At 38.3% G+C, this 16,522-nt stretch overlaps 1 protein-coding gene across 1 annotated transcript in view; it reads right to left on the reverse strand.

The window, feature by feature from the left end:
• Positions 1 to 16,522, reverse strand: part of LOC136238487 (cytoplasmic FMR1-interacting protein 2-like) — a 52,555-nt gene that overhangs the window by 35,612 nt on the left and 421 nt on the right. Inside the window, exons 2-11 of the mRNA XM_066029017.1 lie at positions 16,442 to 16,519; positions 8,206 to 8,489; positions 7,270 to 7,393; positions 6,983 to 7,087; positions 4,717 to 4,812; positions 4,377 to 4,583; positions 3,656 to 3,769; positions 3,271 to 3,348; positions 2,953 to 3,000; positions 1,768 to 1,934 (exon numbers count right to left, since the gene is read on the reverse strand). Of these exons, the coding sequence (XP_065885089.1) occupies positions 1,768 to 1,934; positions 2,953 to 3,000; positions 3,271 to 3,348; positions 3,656 to 3,769; positions 4,377 to 4,583; positions 4,717 to 4,812; positions 6,983 to 7,087; positions 7,270 to 7,393; positions 8,206 to 8,489; positions 16,442 to 16,519 (1,301 nt within the window). The remainder of the gene's footprint in view (positions 1 to 1,767; positions 1,935 to 2,952; positions 3,001 to 3,270; positions 3,349 to 3,655; positions 3,770 to 4,376; positions 4,584 to 4,716; positions 4,813 to 6,982; positions 7,088 to 7,269; positions 7,394 to 8,205; positions 8,490 to 16,441; positions 16,520 to 16,522) is intronic.

Raw genomic sequence — 16,522 nt, forward strand, 5'->3', positions numbered from 1 at the left:
CATCGTGTGTCATTGTGACACATCATGTGTTGTGTGTTGATCACTAATGACTTACTATGACACATCATGATGCTATACAACTGTACATAGCTACATCTACTAAAACTGACCAAACACAGCTAAGGTGTACTTCACAAGCTCAACAATAATTTTGGTTCCGTACATATTAACAACATTTTACTGGTACAAAACAGACACCACAAAAATTATCAATTCTAGCTAATACGCCCCCTGAGCAAAGCATGTGATGGGTTGAGCAAAAACAGACTGTTTTTGCAAAATTCTATTTTGCTATAAAAACATATTGAAATAAATGTGTGCTTCATAAAAATTTATAGACACTTTATCACTTTATCAAGAGCTTATAAGTGCCGAAAGCTTGAAGGAGCGTGATACTAGTGGTTCCAACATCTGACTAATTACACTTAAACCTCAAGTAAGCCTCAAGTCTTATTCACTGCTGCTTAGTTGCTTATTGCATCATCACCTTCAAGCTTCAAGGGAAGCCATGATGAGTCTAAGTACTCGTGTGCTATTTGTAAACTAAAGATCCTGAACAACTCTTAACAATGGACTAAGTAACCACATATTTTGTAAGCTCTCTGTGCTGTAGAGGACCAGAACTAGAACTATGTTGAAATCATTCTTATAAGTATTACTGACACTCTATGGCTGCATATTAACTGCTATCACCTGTTAACACAGCCCAGGCAAATACTACTCTCTCTATAAGGACATGTGGCTGCAAAGGCACTTCATAAAAGATAGAACACAGCTATATCCCAGAGTCTTACGCTCCTTTGCGCCTTGTGGCGTTTATGAGCTCCTACTTTGGTACATATTGAAACAAAGCTCAAATCAGCATACTTATGGAGAGAAAGAAAATCTTTTGTTTCATGTTTGTACAGCAAAAAGTATGTGAGTTATGGGCACTTATTTACAGTGTGGTAGAAGTAAAGTTTATTGTCATCATTTCCTTGTTGGAATTACCTTCTTTGTCTACACAAAGGAGTACAGGTAAAACACTAACTTAATGGATTGCCAGTTCCTGGTGAACAGATTGAACCAAGCCTCACCTTCGTAGCTCATTTCATTTATGAGTTACGATTGATTAATTAAATAAACACCTGTAATTTACTGTTGTATTGTTGCGGTTCAAATCAAATTTATTGTTGTTCAAACTGTCTAGTACACCAAGACTATTCATCATGGAAGGTCAAAACTTTAGCCATTCACTCCTTTGTTACTATAGATAACAGAGAAGTAATAGAATGGAATTCAAAGAATGAGTGAAAATGATAGATTTTTGTTCAGCCAATCACATATGTCTTTGGGGAGGGGGGAGTTTGGGGTTATACAGCTTTTGAAAATCAATTCTGAGGGAAATCTGCTAAAAAAACTTTCACATCATAAAATTGTGTAAATTAAGGCCACATAAACTTAATTTAAGTATTAGTTTCTCATTCCTGCCAACATCTCCTAAGGATATTTTGCACCATTGGTGGCTTCCAGCACCTTTTATTTAAAGTTGGTACCTTGCTAGAGCAGTCTAACAAAACATTCTGAAGCCAGCTAATTGAGCTATCTAGTTAGTAAAAAATAAAATAAAAATCCATCCTCCCGCACTGCTATTTTGAGTACAGGAGGATGTAAAACTAATAATTAAGTTTATGTGGCCTAACTGTCAACCAATGTACAACCACGTATGTTACGGTTAACACAGAAACTGGAAGATTTAATAAATAAATTTCAATATAAAGGGCTTACGTTTTGGCTTGGTGTTTTTTCTTCTTGATGGTGCTGCGCAGTGGATCTCTGATTGTCATCTGGATGAACTCCTGAACTATGTGATGAATGTGACGATGAATGGCCTTCGTAAACACTCCCTCCATCCGGAGCATCAACATGGATAGCCCTTTGATCATACCAAGTACCTAACAAGAAAGAGAGATGACGAGATTTTGAATCCTATAACTATATACTAAAACCCCACTTTATAAATAATAGTGACAAGTAGCTAGGTACCCAACATGGCTATATAATAAGATCCAAAGGCTGGGGACACTACCTACACAATATTTGATGCCTGGAGTTGTCAAGGGTGGATATAGGGTTTCCAGAAACTTGTCAAGTATATTCAGGTAATTAAAATTGATTTTGTATTGATCTGCAGAGGAATATATCGAAGGTTCAGATTGAAATACTCTAATAGAGCAGTCTCACAGTTTACCTGTACCAACAGAGTAAAAGTAGTCTAAAATTGTATTTCAAATTGTCTGAGCATGTCCCCAGACCCCTAGCACATATCTGTTGTAAGCTTCCAACTTCACATAGGTCCACTTTAGCCTGAGCAAGTATAAGCAGCTTATAACAATCAATTTCTCCTTAACATATGTTTAAAATGTCAGCTTTAAAGACTTCTGATGAAAATTGTTACCAGATTCAACATAATTTTCAAAAATTTCTGGGAGGGGGCATCCCCCCACTTCCCTGATTAAAGTGTACATGTAACAGAAATTTTGGAAACCTATCACACTAAAATGCCTGCGGCCGCCCTTGTTTGTCAAACACCATTGATGTGTGCAAGGATGAAAATACAACTACCACTCACAATGAAATGGTCATTCAATCTTACTGTGCTGTAGTGACTGTTCTATTAGAGTATTTGTTGAAGTGACATACATTTGGGACCAAAATGATCTGTGAATACTTTGGGAACTTAACTAAAAGTGTCTGGATAATGTTGGTGTCCACACTAACAGGTTCCAGTGCATTTCTTGAGATCAACCAATAGTGCTCTGATTATCAAGGCATCCTGATTTTCCAGGTCAGTTTGTGCACTAAGGAATACTTTGGGAACTAAACTAAGTGTCTGGATTACATAAACGCTCCAGACCGTCCACATTAATGGGCTCCAGCTAGTGCACACACAAACTCTTACAATACACTCACCTCCACAAAGGCATATTTCTCATCACTACTGTAGTTGTAGCGAAGTGCCTATAATGAAATAAATAAATAACAGTATTGTTGTTAATGGAGTTTCTTTAACTACACACTATTGTACAAAGTTCTAACTATTTCTTGAATGGGCATGCACCCAATGACTTTAACATGGCATCTGCCATCATAAAAAGGTTGTCCTAGAAAGGTAAAAGTACGGAGTCAGGATCAAAATCTTTGTCCTTATTATGGAGGTTATTCATGCTGCTGATTCAAAAAGTTTGCAAAGAGATATTTTACTGATATACAATATAACATCCAGCTCACCCTTTCATAGGCTTCAGCCTCCTTGGGACACTCCTTGTTATCATATTCGTTTGTAGGATGAAGCAACTTCCAGGAGTACTACAGAAAGAGAAGCACAACCTTACCACACAACTCGGTAGTTACTATCCACACCTCACAAATGAGGCCAGCTTTGGGACCAAAATGTATGGCATTGATAACATTCTCATATGACCTAGTCACTATAATGTGGTCTATGTTACCAAGCACACCTTAGCTGTGTTTGGGACTCACTTGACATGATCGTTATAACGAGGTGGTCTTATTAATGAGGTCATGAAGTACACCTTAGCTTATTGACATGATCACTCTTCACTTTAACAAGTATTGGTACACTCTACACTGTACACAACCCTGACATACATACCATTTCCATAACTGATGTAGTCCAATTTGACAGTAGTTGGATGCCATTACGAGCCATGTCGGTCAACTCCTTGGCTGTGTGGTCGTTGATAGCAAAGTTGCCACCGGCGATGATCTAAATGACAGTAACAAGGTGTGGCTTCTTAGCAACCATTGTCAATGACTATGCACTTTTGAAAATAAAGTGCAACAGAAAAATGCTGACAGAGTATGTTCATATTTGTAAATGTTGAAGTGGACAGGATAGTCATGGTAACAGTAACAGTAGTATAAAATATTTGTATTGAAATTACAGTGTCATGAAAACATCATTGTCTAAAATGTGTCCTGAAAAGACAGAATTTTGTATATGTGTCTGATGTTGCGAAGTGACCTTGGAAGTGACTAAAGTATAACAGACAAAGTGTAACTGGACCAAGTGTTTAATCTTTGGGCATTAATCACTACAGTGAAACCAGGACCAAAATGATACACTTAAAACCAATACTGTGTCCTCAAGTGTCCTCAAGTGTCCACATTAACAGTTCCAATTTAATCTGGACACCCAGTTGGGACCAACCAATACTACTATCCTGATTATCAAGGTGTCCTGATTTTCCAGATCAGTTTATGTACTAAGGATACTTTGGGACCTTAACAAAGTGTCTAGGTATCCTCTAGTGTCTACAATATCAGGTTCCACTACAAATCTCTAAAGATGTTACATGGACTTTCATTTTTACCTCATTGTTGTAACGAGCAAGTAACGAGATGAAGGCGACGTGCTCTGCTCGGATCTGATCCATTTTGGTGATGATGGAGATTGACACTTTCTCCTCGACATGTTCGCTTGTGCATGTCCATCTTGATGAGTCATGATGGGGAAGTCCCTTCACCAACATGGGCAGATTAATTTGAACATCTCCATATAAGGGAGCAACAGGTAGCAGCTGTGTAAATTGAAATACATAACTATTTAGAAATACACATGCAGGCAAAAGCTATGTAATTTAAATACACAAAAAGTATTTAGAAGTATAGAAATACAGTTTAAAAGTTATTTACACATGAGAAAGTAATCACCTTAAATATCTTATCAATTCTTTGAAGGTTGAGTTTCTTTAGTTTATTAATGTTCACAACGTTTCCATCCATCAGCACTAGCCCATAGGCTATAGCCTAGCAACAGAATTGATAAAATTTCAAATGTCATGCAATACTACTAATACATAATCACACAATAACAAAATCTTTATAATATTACTGCGGAAAAGAAACTGCTATTAATAGAAGGAATTTGATATTAAAACACTGAATTTAAAGGATGCATGCTCTCACACTTCCAAGTACCCAGAATCAATTCCCCCAAATTCCAGCCCGGTACGGTAAGAGTTCTGTTGGTCCAATCTTTTTGCCTGGGCTCAATCAAACATTACAAATGTTTATACTGCCTTGGAGGATGTTTCTCCAATATTGGACTACCCCACATCAAAACAATATTACATAACCAGCTGGGTGAGAAAATGTCCATTAGTCAATTGGTAACTTAAAAAATATTTGAACACTCAAAAACGATTCGGTATTAAAATCATACAAAGTGCATGCATTGAAGTCTCATTAACTTGTGAATGTTAAGCTCTGTGAAATTTAGCTCTGTGAAATTTAGCTTTGTAAGGATTTCATAATAAAGGAAATTTAAAATTTCCCTTTTACAGATTACAATTCGCTAAACTGCTAGATTAGTATTAGCTTGCTGTTTCCTATTATGCCACATCGTGTCAAATTCTAATGCAGCCACTATCACGTAAGTAAGGTCAAAAATAGCTGGCAAGAAGATGGATGACAAGCTAACCAATTAAGCAAAGCAGGCTGAGTCTCAACTCTACACTTATGGAAGATACAAAGATCAGGACACTACTATGACAAGCACATTATTGAAGAGAGCAGGGGGTAGTCATATATCAACATTCCTATGATGTATAGTAACGTACAGTTACACTAACATGATGCTTAGTGTTGATACAAATATTATCAAATATTTTCATCACAATCACAAGACATGCCAGCAGAGGGACAGAGGAGGGTAGAAGCAGCTAAAGAGGCGTAAAATGGTTAAAAACGACTTGCGTAAACCCTCATATTCTGGGATAAACTAAATCAGGTGGATGATTTAGCAAAGTGTGGCATCGTTGTCGAGAATATATACCTATAACTAGAACTAGAATCCCTACATGCAAAATAGTGTTCCATCAGGTTGTACCTAGAAAACCAAGCACTGTTACAAAAGCAACTACCATCTCCTTAATCCTTACACAAAGCACAATCAAAATATTTAATGATCCTCAGTGATCTTCTCCGTTTGCTAGTTTTGTATTGTGACTAATGAGGCTCACATGATATCCCAAACAAGTCACATAATAGTTTCAAGTAACAACTAAAATGCTACTGCCCTCCTCTCAGCTGAGGAGGGTGAAAGTAGTGTTAAATTACGTGAAATTCTCAACCAAGACAGGCAAGTAGTTGTCAAGTAGCACTTACAATGCCTCTGCCCTCCTCTTAAAGGCCAATAATTTAGGGCTTGATTCTTATATAGCTAGGAAAGCAGTGCATTGTTTCAGGTACCTGAAAGAAAGTTTCAAGGGCATATGGCATGTATAGATAATTTGCATTCGCACATTAGAAATTGGCATCATTCTAAGGTGTCAATGTTGAATTTCTTCTCGATCACGAGATAGATACCAACATGTGACCTGGTAAATGATCAGGTAACAGTCAACACAAGAACACGTGCAATATGACACAACCAACAGTGTCCTGATTATCAAGCTGTCCTGATTTTCCAGATCAGTTTATGTACTGGAATTTTAACCAAGTGATTATGTAGGTGTCCTCAAGTGTCCACATTAAGTGTAATATGGACATCTTGGGATCAAAGAATAGCATCCTGATTATTAAGTTGCAAGTCAGTTAATGTACTAAGGCATACTTTAGGACTTCAACTAGTTCTCAAGTGTACACATTAACAGGCTTTAGTGTATGATCTCAATGACCTGGTAACTGTACACCTCAGAGGGATAAACACATACAGAGGAAGTCAGTATTCAATAGAAGTAGGTCTCGATGTGTGGGACAGCAATGTACAGGACTATTTGGTTACTGGCTGATACATGTTGTTTGTTATGCTATAGTCATGTTAAATTGATACTTGTTGAGATACTGTTGTAAATAGGATGGAAAATGTGGATTGAAACAGATGATAAATGTGTACCTCAACTGCAATAATTACCTTGTACATTACTGTACGCACACGCATGTACACATGCGCGCACACACATGCACACAACCTCACCTTCAAAAGGATGTATTTTTCCTTAGGAATAACATACATGTGATTCTCATAGTAGTGGCAGCACAGATTAATGGTTTCCACAATGATTTCATCAAAACCAGGTACCTAAAATATGTGGAAAAAAAAAACAGCATGTAAACTATAGATGCTGCGGTCTGTGTGTGCGTGTGTGTCTCTGTGTGCGTGCATGTGCAAAAACATGTTGGAAAAGCAGGCATATTGTAGCACATGCTATAAGTACAAAAGCATACTTGTACATAAACACATACACAACACAATTAACACACCTCCTCTAGACTCTTCTTTAGTAACATTGTGATACTGTTATTGCTGGCAAAGAACAGTGACAACTTTTGAGACTCTTCAATGGAGAAGGCATCCAAACTGCCTCGACGAAGAATACTCTCTGCCCTAAAAGAACACACAACAACAGTGAAGCAAGACTGTTTGAACACAATTTCCTGTCCTAAGTAGCTGTGTGTGTGTTGTGTGTGTGTTGTGTGTGTGTGTTGTGTGTGTGTGCGTGCGTTGATAGCATTAAAAGTTTCTGGACAGCCATAAAAAGATAACAAAACCACACCATACTACCCACAAACAGATATATACAGTTACTCCAATTTATGCCCAAAAAAGGTCATGTTTTTAAATCACTCATATGGTGGGATGACCCAACCAACAATGTTGAAGCTTAAACAACAATGGCATTTTCAGTCAGGAAAACTTGCAAAACTTCATGGAGCATATATAGCATGGCCCTTACAAGCTAAACCATTCAGGTCTATTTTTCCACAAGGAAAACAATATCCTGCCACAGGTAAACTTGTCAGGTTTTACATAAACATATAGTGTGAAGGCAAAACATTTAGACAACTATATACCTGTTAAATACTAAAGTTTTATCAAACAAAAAATTACACCGCCAAAAGTCTGTATCATACAACAAAGGGCACAATACATTTCTCACAAAACAATTTCCAGAAACACATTAAATTTTTTAATCTCTCAAAGTGTGAATTTATATAACAAAACAACATGGACCAACCAAATTTCAAGGCGTCCTGATTTTCCAGCTCAGTTTATGTACCAAGGGATACTTTGGGAACTAAACTAAGTGTCTGGTTGTGTAGGTGTCCTCAAGTCTCCACATTAGCAGGTTCCCCCAAAGTGCCCATTATAGAGAGTTTCTACTTAACTGCATCCCACAATCAATAATAATAACAAACCTCTTATAACAGGCCATATCATTATTAATGCACGCCTTCATATTTTTGAGAGAGTCCAGTGTGGAAAACATGTTGATCAGTTTAGCGATAGTGAGGAGGTAAGTCTCCGAGAAGAAATCCTTTCTTCTTTCAGGATGTGACAGAGTTTTGATTTCTTCTGTAAACCTTGCTGCTGCTTCATTGACAAATAGCATCATCTTTTTCGCTTTGTCAACTTCTGGTCCAAGTACTTCTAACGTCTTCTCATAAATTTCCATACGATTAGCTTGCTCATTGTTTTTGATCTGTAGAAGTGAAAGAAACACAATGAAATGTAACACACACAGAGACATTGTATTGTTGCTCATACATGTGCAAAAACCCAGCACAATTGTTCACTTTTCAAAAATACTTAATTTTCTTAGCCAAGTGTATGCTCTGGTAAAGTTTCAGGCTCATAACTATGCCAATAAATTTGGAGTTACAGCCCTACAGTAGCAACAACAGTGAGATCAATGTGCACAGCAAGTATAGGGTAAATAAATTACAAGTGGCTACTAAAACGGTTGTACTGTAACTTACAACCAGAATTACATACGGAGTTGAAATTTGCATCATGTTTGCCATGAATAGGGGAATCATTACTGGATTAGTTTTTAGCTTTTCCTTGTATTGCCTTTCTTCACTACATACAAAGGCAAAATTAGTGAAGAAAGATGAACTGACTGCGTACTAAAGTTTAACCTGACGCTGCGTACTACCAACGCCCATAACTTGTATTTATGGGGATTTATACCTTAACACTAGTATTTTGAGTAGAAGGATTACAATACCACAGCATGACTTTCTACTCAAAAAGAAACAATGGAAAACACAGCTGTGCATGGTCACCTGCACGAAAATTAAGTCACAAAGCTAGCCAAAGCAATCCTAAATGTTTGTCCCACAACTAGTAAAGCATAAATTCTTTTCAATGTTTGAGAATTTTCAGGTAGGACACACAGGGTAACATGTGGCACACATTCTCTGATATTACTAACTACATTAAACAGCTGATAATAATAAATTTAAGACTTCACTATAGGTCAAACACTACCATACAGTACAACAGTACTGTATAGTAGGGACAGCAAAGGTGCAGGCGTGGCCTGTGATACCAAAAACCTGCCTCGATTTTTCCTCACAACAACATGACAGTATTGGTTGGGTAAAATCAAGCCCAAAAGTGTCTTCAGATCGACCTGAAACGTTTCTGTCAAGTTGCAACAGAAATTTGTTCAACGAAATTTGTTCAACGAAATTTTCTAATTCCTGCCTGCCTGACGCCCTTCAGTCAAGCGTAGCGGAAAACTGGCTACATCTACAGCCCTAATTCTTTCACAGAAACGTTTCTAACTCAATGAAGAAAAAACCTTTGACATATTGATAAACATACAATGCTTGCGCTATTGTTTTACCTTTTATCCTTCTTTACCATGGCCATCAGTCAATGTTCTCCACTGATAGTGTTAATATACTACAGTAGGGCTTCCATCTACGGGTGCATATTACAGAAAATTATTTGAACACACGTGGCTCGATGGTTTTCAAAGTTGGTAGTTGATATCGAGCAAACTAGCCACGTGCAAGTCAATAAATAACAGCATTAAAACTGAGTCGGGTCATCCAAGTCCTGCTTTACAGATTATCCGGGTCTGACCCGGATTGGATCATGTGCTAAATTAATTAGTGTAACAATGTGGACGGTGTATTAACACGTCATAGCATAGCCCTGCTTCTTTCGTGAGTCACCCCTACCTATGTAAATTACTGTCTGTAGGCATATGGTAGCCACACCCATTTATCCGTCAGTAGGTATGCACGAATCCACATCCGTTATTAGAGCCACACCTACTAATCAGTTGTTATTGTATGACTCAAAATCTAGTATGTAGTGCTGTGATTAACTCTTATCATACAGTACTATCGTACTGTATAGTAGGAACCACAAAGAAGTAGGCGTGGCCCACGAAATAACATAACCCAAACACCAGCCTCAATTTCCCTGATGACGATGAGGCAGTATTGGTTAGGTAAAACTAAGCCCAAACAAGTACTGACTGACTGCCTGACTGACACCTTCAGACAAGCAAAACTCGATAACAGCTAAGGCTACGGGCTTAATTTTTTCACTGTTCGACGTCACTTTGGCCCAAGAGGTGCCCTTTTGGCACACCGCAGTACGTACAATGCATTCTTGATGGACTTAACAGTCAGTGTCCTCCTTTGTGTCCTCATAGTGGCTACTTTGATTGCAGAGGTGCTTTTTGAACAGTTCTTGATTCGTACTGCTGTGTAGCAGGTTAACATAGCTGACAACGAAGCGTAATGGATACTTCATTTTTCAGACGATGATTGATATAGCTGGGTCACATGGCACCATTTCAGATGCGGTATGCGTGGGTTCACCAGTCATAATAATAGTATTTACAAAAAAAGTTAACAAACAAGTATACGGAAAAATTTGGAATTTTCAACTAGAGTAGGGGACCATAGCACATCAATAAAAAGTAAGCTGGAATAGTGCATGATATTAAATCACAGTAAAACAATGAGAAGTGTTATATCCCTACTGTGCATTTCCATTATGGCATCTTGAGCACAGTAGGGATATAACACTTCTTACTGTTTACTGTGATTTAATATCATGCACTACTCCAACTTGTTTCAGTACTATTTTCATGCTATATTTCCCGTACAGCACTTGCGAAGGCAGTGCTTTATCTGGGTATAGAGAACTTTCACGGTCCCCATGCCTCGCCCAGTGGCAGTCCCATGCCTCGCTCAGCCCCATGCATACTAAACAGCACATGAATTAGTTAGAACTCACTTACTAGTCTATCAACTTCACTTGTCCAGACTTCTTCTCACCCAGTACGTTGCCATTAAGTTGTTCAATGAGGCTACCAGTACAGTTTCCGTGTTTTACTGTGCATACAGGTGCGTGCGCATCATACATGTGCGTGCATATTGCTTGAATTCAAAAACTGAAAATGGATGGAACAAGAGAGCAGTCACTCGCTGTTTCACCCAGCTTACTTCCACCACCAACATGGAAAGAGAAGTACCAGTTTAATCCCAAATTTGATTTGGGCATTGGAGAGTGGATGGGAGAAAGTCCTGGTACCATTCCTAGTGACCATGGAACATTGGCAGCTGAGCCTGAGGCAACAGTAGAGGACAGCAGTGTACTAGACAAAGATCATGATAAGGGAAGTGAGAATATGCCTCCTGGCACGTTACAAGAATCAAGGAAGCGAAAGATCCTTAGTCTAAAGAAGGGGGGTACTGAAGAAGAAAAGGTCTGCTTTGGAGCCTAGCGAGTAATTTTCTGCCACTGTCTGTGAGAATCAAGTTAGTAAGACTTCGAGAGGTGTCATTCTTATTAACACTGAAACTAGCACAAGGTGGGCAGTGAATTTTACTGACTGGGCTAATAGCCAAAACAAGAGATGAAGTAATGACCTGGTACCCATTGATTTGTTAGAGTGTCACGATGTTACAAAAGTGTGCAAGTATACAGTGTATGTGCAAATACATCCTCGAAACTAGAAAGTCTGATGGTACTAAGTATCCACCAGGCACAAAAGTCACTAATAGGCGGGATAAATCGCCAATTGCAACTAAACAAGGCTCCATTTTCACTTTTTGATAGGGCAAATGTACAATGCCAAGACCTGTGCAATACACTTGATGTTGTACGTAGCGATCTACACAGGGATGGCATAGCGATCTACACAGGGATGGCATTGGTGCAGATAAAAACAGTGCACCAGTGATTGCAGTGGAAAAGGTTTTGGGAAATGGGAATCCTGGGATATGAGTCTCCGAAGGTCCTACAGAATGCCGTGCTCTTTTATGTTGGGTTATATTTCACATTACGAGGAGTGCATGCAGGAACAATATGATTTGTTACCTCGACGATTAGCTCGTTCGCCTCCAGATGTCAGTGTATACAACAAGTGTGTGTACACCAACACACAGAGTTTAATTCTAAGAACAACCAGCACAAATTTAAAGACCGTGAGTCAGGAAAGGTATCTCGAGCATATGCTCAAGTTGATCAAGAGTGCTGTATTGTTAAAATACTTGACAAATACCTAGCAAAACTGTCCCCTGATTCACCCGGCTTCTATAATACATGCGCCCCGTCGATAAACATCCGGTTTCTGAATCAGGGTCATGGTACACTAAGGAGTTAACAATTTAAAAAAGATACTACCTGCTGCATCAATGTGCTCAACCAAATATACAAACCATTCGTTACGTGCTACTTCTGTCACTAGAATGTTTGCTGCATCAGTCCCTGAGAAATTAATCGCAGAAAAGTCTGGCCACCGCAGCCTGAAGGCATTAAGAAGCTATGAAAGAACAAATCCAAACATGGAGATGGCACTTGATGCAGTAATTACAAATTCAAAGGAAGGAACAGTTTGCTGTACCACAATCAGGGACTGTACCAGATGAAGCATCTACAACTGAGAGGCAACTACTGGTAGATCGAGCGTCAACAAGTGAGAAGCAACTAGATCCGGTGTGCATCAGTAAAAAGCCACCAGGTCATACATTCTCAGGAGTCATGAACAATTGTACTATCAACATATCATACAAGTAGCTTTACTGGATAATAATCATGAGGAGTTTATGTTGATTACTGCTCACAATTAATAGTAACTGTATGCATTGAGTACAGTTTGTACACTTAATATTGCTTAAAATCTAACTGTTCTATAACTACTCAATATAGAACACTTTGTTGTTATATAACTGCCCAATATAGAACACTTGTGCTTGTATGGCAAATATAGAACACTTTTTTTTGCTTTGGTCCTCCCATGCAAAGTTCTATATGCAAGACTGAGCCTTCTGAAAAAAGCTACTACTTTTCCATACTATCAAATTAGATTAACCACAAGTGAATAAAACTATAGCAACAAGTGACACCCTTAAAAGTGGTAAAGTTTCATATCACATCTCCTTAACTATGTTTGGAGGTGAGCAAGCCATTGTAAGATTTCAAACACCATGATTCTAGCAACTCTAGTTCTAGAATACACACTGTGTCATGATGGTCAGAACACAACATAAGAGTTCACCGTGTATAAAAAAAAATCTATGCAGTGATGCAGTGAGAATGAGAATTATTTATTTAGTAGACAGTACATACAGCACATTATCAAGGGAGAATTAATTGTCTTAACAACCACCTGTATAGAAAGGCCACCTCTATAAAAAGGCTTTAATTTGCTCTTGTAAGACATTATTTTATACACTAATTCACTTGCATACTATGGCCAAGAAATTCCGGCCTAAAGGTGGTCAAGGTTCCATTGCATTTAACAAGCCAAAGGTTAAACCTGAGAGCTTTTCACACTACAGTCGAATGCACATCGAAGCCGGATCAGACCATTTCACACATGAGCTGGATTGATCGCAATATGCATTCAATCCGGCTTTATGTCAATCCACCTCAAGAGGTGAATTGGCTGGAATTAGCTCTTTAGCAAGGGGACACTGTACAGTCCCGAGATATCTCGCACAAAGTATGGCTATTGTGTCAAGACTAAAGCGATGGCATACATAGTATTATACTTGGCTTATGGAAACAATACAGTGACTGTGAGTGAGTGTGGAAGGAATAGCGTACCATTCTGAAATTATCTCAGAAATTATCATACAGGTTTCTTCATACAGCTTCTTGTCATCCTACGTTTTATAAGTGTACTAACAACATTTCTCGCTGCAAATACTTTTCTGACTCCAAGAAATATGAAGAAGGTAGTGCAATCACAGACCCCATTTAAATTTCGTTACATAATCAATTAATTAACTAACATGTTATGAATGTGAATTGAATAATTTAGTTGCTGCATATGTAGTGTGAAACGGATTGATGCGCATTTGATCCACCCTCAGTCTGACCACAGCTGGATCTACATTCAATGTGCACTCATCTTTATTAATATAGGTCATGGTTATAGTAAAACGTCATCACGATTCTAAGGAAAGGATTAAAATTGTTCTTATAAATATCATCCCACTGTGTGACATCCGGTCACACATGTATATCACTTCTAAGAGGCATCACATTGTACATGACACACAAAATCTGTCTACATCAACAACGTCTTCTCTATAGACATGATATGATACACAGGGACCTTGGGACTCTATAAATGGGACTTGAATTCAAACGGGCTGGGGGCTTTATTTCGACCGCAATAATGAGGGCACTTCTAGTGAAAGTAAAACTCTTTGTTTTATCTTCTGTAGAGCCCTTAGTTACAACTGGAGACTGGTATCAAATGTTTACATGTCATGCTCTAGATGTATGCATAACACTGGCTACTGCCTGACTAGTCAAAACTCAAGAATCAGACACTCAGTGGTGCAGAAATAATCATGTTAAATGGCTGGAAGGTTATTGAAGCTAAACAAAGCTTGTGTGTATTACTGTAAATTGTGCATACTGTGAAACCTTAACTGTCAAATTTAAGGATGCAATAGAAAAAAAACCTGGTGGCTTTATACATTTTTACTGCTGAAAAATGAACACCTCTTTACTATAGCAAAAAATGCATCTATTCACGAAAGAAGGATACCAAATTCACCCATATTACATATTGGAATTAATGTCACATGCGTGTATTGTGATGAGCCCACTCCCAATTTGGGTTGAGTGTCTGGAATGTGTTCACACTGTCTCTTAACCCATGCCAGCCTTGTCAAGCTGAGCTGGTTTGGTATGCATATGGCTTGAGCTCAATTGATTCACTTTCAAACCAATGCATGCTGTATCAGTTATGAACGGGTTCTTAATGTATGCACACTAATACAAATGAGATCCTGACTATCAAGGTGGCCTGATTTCAGGGGCCTAAATGTGTGTACACTAATACAAACGAGACCGCCTTGATTATATCTAGGTGCCTACATTCCAAGGTGTGTTCCACAGCTAGCACACACAAGAGTGATAATGTGTTGAGGTCACCCATCCCTACTTGAAATACCATGAACATTAAACAATAAAAAATTTACTTTTAATGGGCACACGGCGATGTATCATACACGATCCATCACACTCTTAGCCATTTTGATCTACTGATGCATTGATATTAGGAGCACCCAATGGCTAAACACCGTATATGTACAGCTAATTTCAATGGGGTCCATACTTTATCACTACCTCTAGTACACATCAAAACTAACAGCTTCTTAAACAATAGCTTCTTTTACGTTATGTACTTGTTTAGTTCAAATCTCAAACTAGATGCCACAAAGTAAACAGGCCACACTTAATAACCCGAGTTGATGTGTTGGCTAACACAGAGATGATGTGAACAGGTAACACTGAAATCAGGACACCTCACACCTGATGATCAGGTAGACCAGAACACCCCACTAATAAGGACACCTGAATAATCAGGATGCTTGTTCACAGTCTCATTTACCCTCAGGACACCTTACTAATTAATAACCGCACTACAGTATGGTACTATAAAGTTGGAAAATGTATTAAAAACAATGGACTACTTAAAAACTACTTGTGGTTCCATTGTAGCATCACAGCAAGCAGTACAGTATCCATGACAACAGACTATAGTATACTGTATACAATGTTACAAGATTACTGGCATGGCAAACTGGAAAACAAAGTACTTGAAAATGCCAGTTTCAAGTGTGTCACTAATATACAACATAACATACCAGCCAAGCTTCTTACAGTGCTGGACAAGTGAAATAAATAAGCGTTCTTTACTATATATGACTAAAATTTTAAGCACTATGGATGTTATTTGACGTCACTGATTCATGAAAATGATGAACATTAAATCAGTAGTAAAAAGTTCCGTTCCCACAATTAATTCTCCATAAACTAGCTGTGCATGTGTTGAACAGCAAGTGGGACCACCAGCAGTTATAAATTTTGCAAATACCAAGTTTCCAGTGAATTGAAACACTCATGGCCACCAATCAACTATGGGTATGATTATAACACCTGGAAACACTGCTGGAGGTACTTGGTGAAATAGTAATCCAACCCTGACTCTATTTGAATAGCTCAGAAATTTAAATACATCCAAGTAGTGATTTAGAACATGGTTGAATTACAACTACATTATAGACATGGCAATGCAATTACTCATGTGGCCCATACAGTATAATTACTTCAGGCCTGCATTGAACACAAAACAGTGGTATCATTAATATCACTTACTGCTGGTACAGCTCTTGATAAGCTTCTCCAGGTATACAACATGCCTGCGTATGTCTCGCCATCTTCAAGTATCCAATTCTA

This window comes from Dysidea avara, chromosome 11 (genome assembly GCF_963678975.1).
Source record: "Dysidea avara chromosome 11, odDysAvar1.4, whole genome shotgun sequence".
NCBI classification, from domain to species: Eukaryota; Metazoa; Porifera; class Demospongiae; order Dictyoceratida; family Dysideidae; genus Dysidea; species Dysidea avara.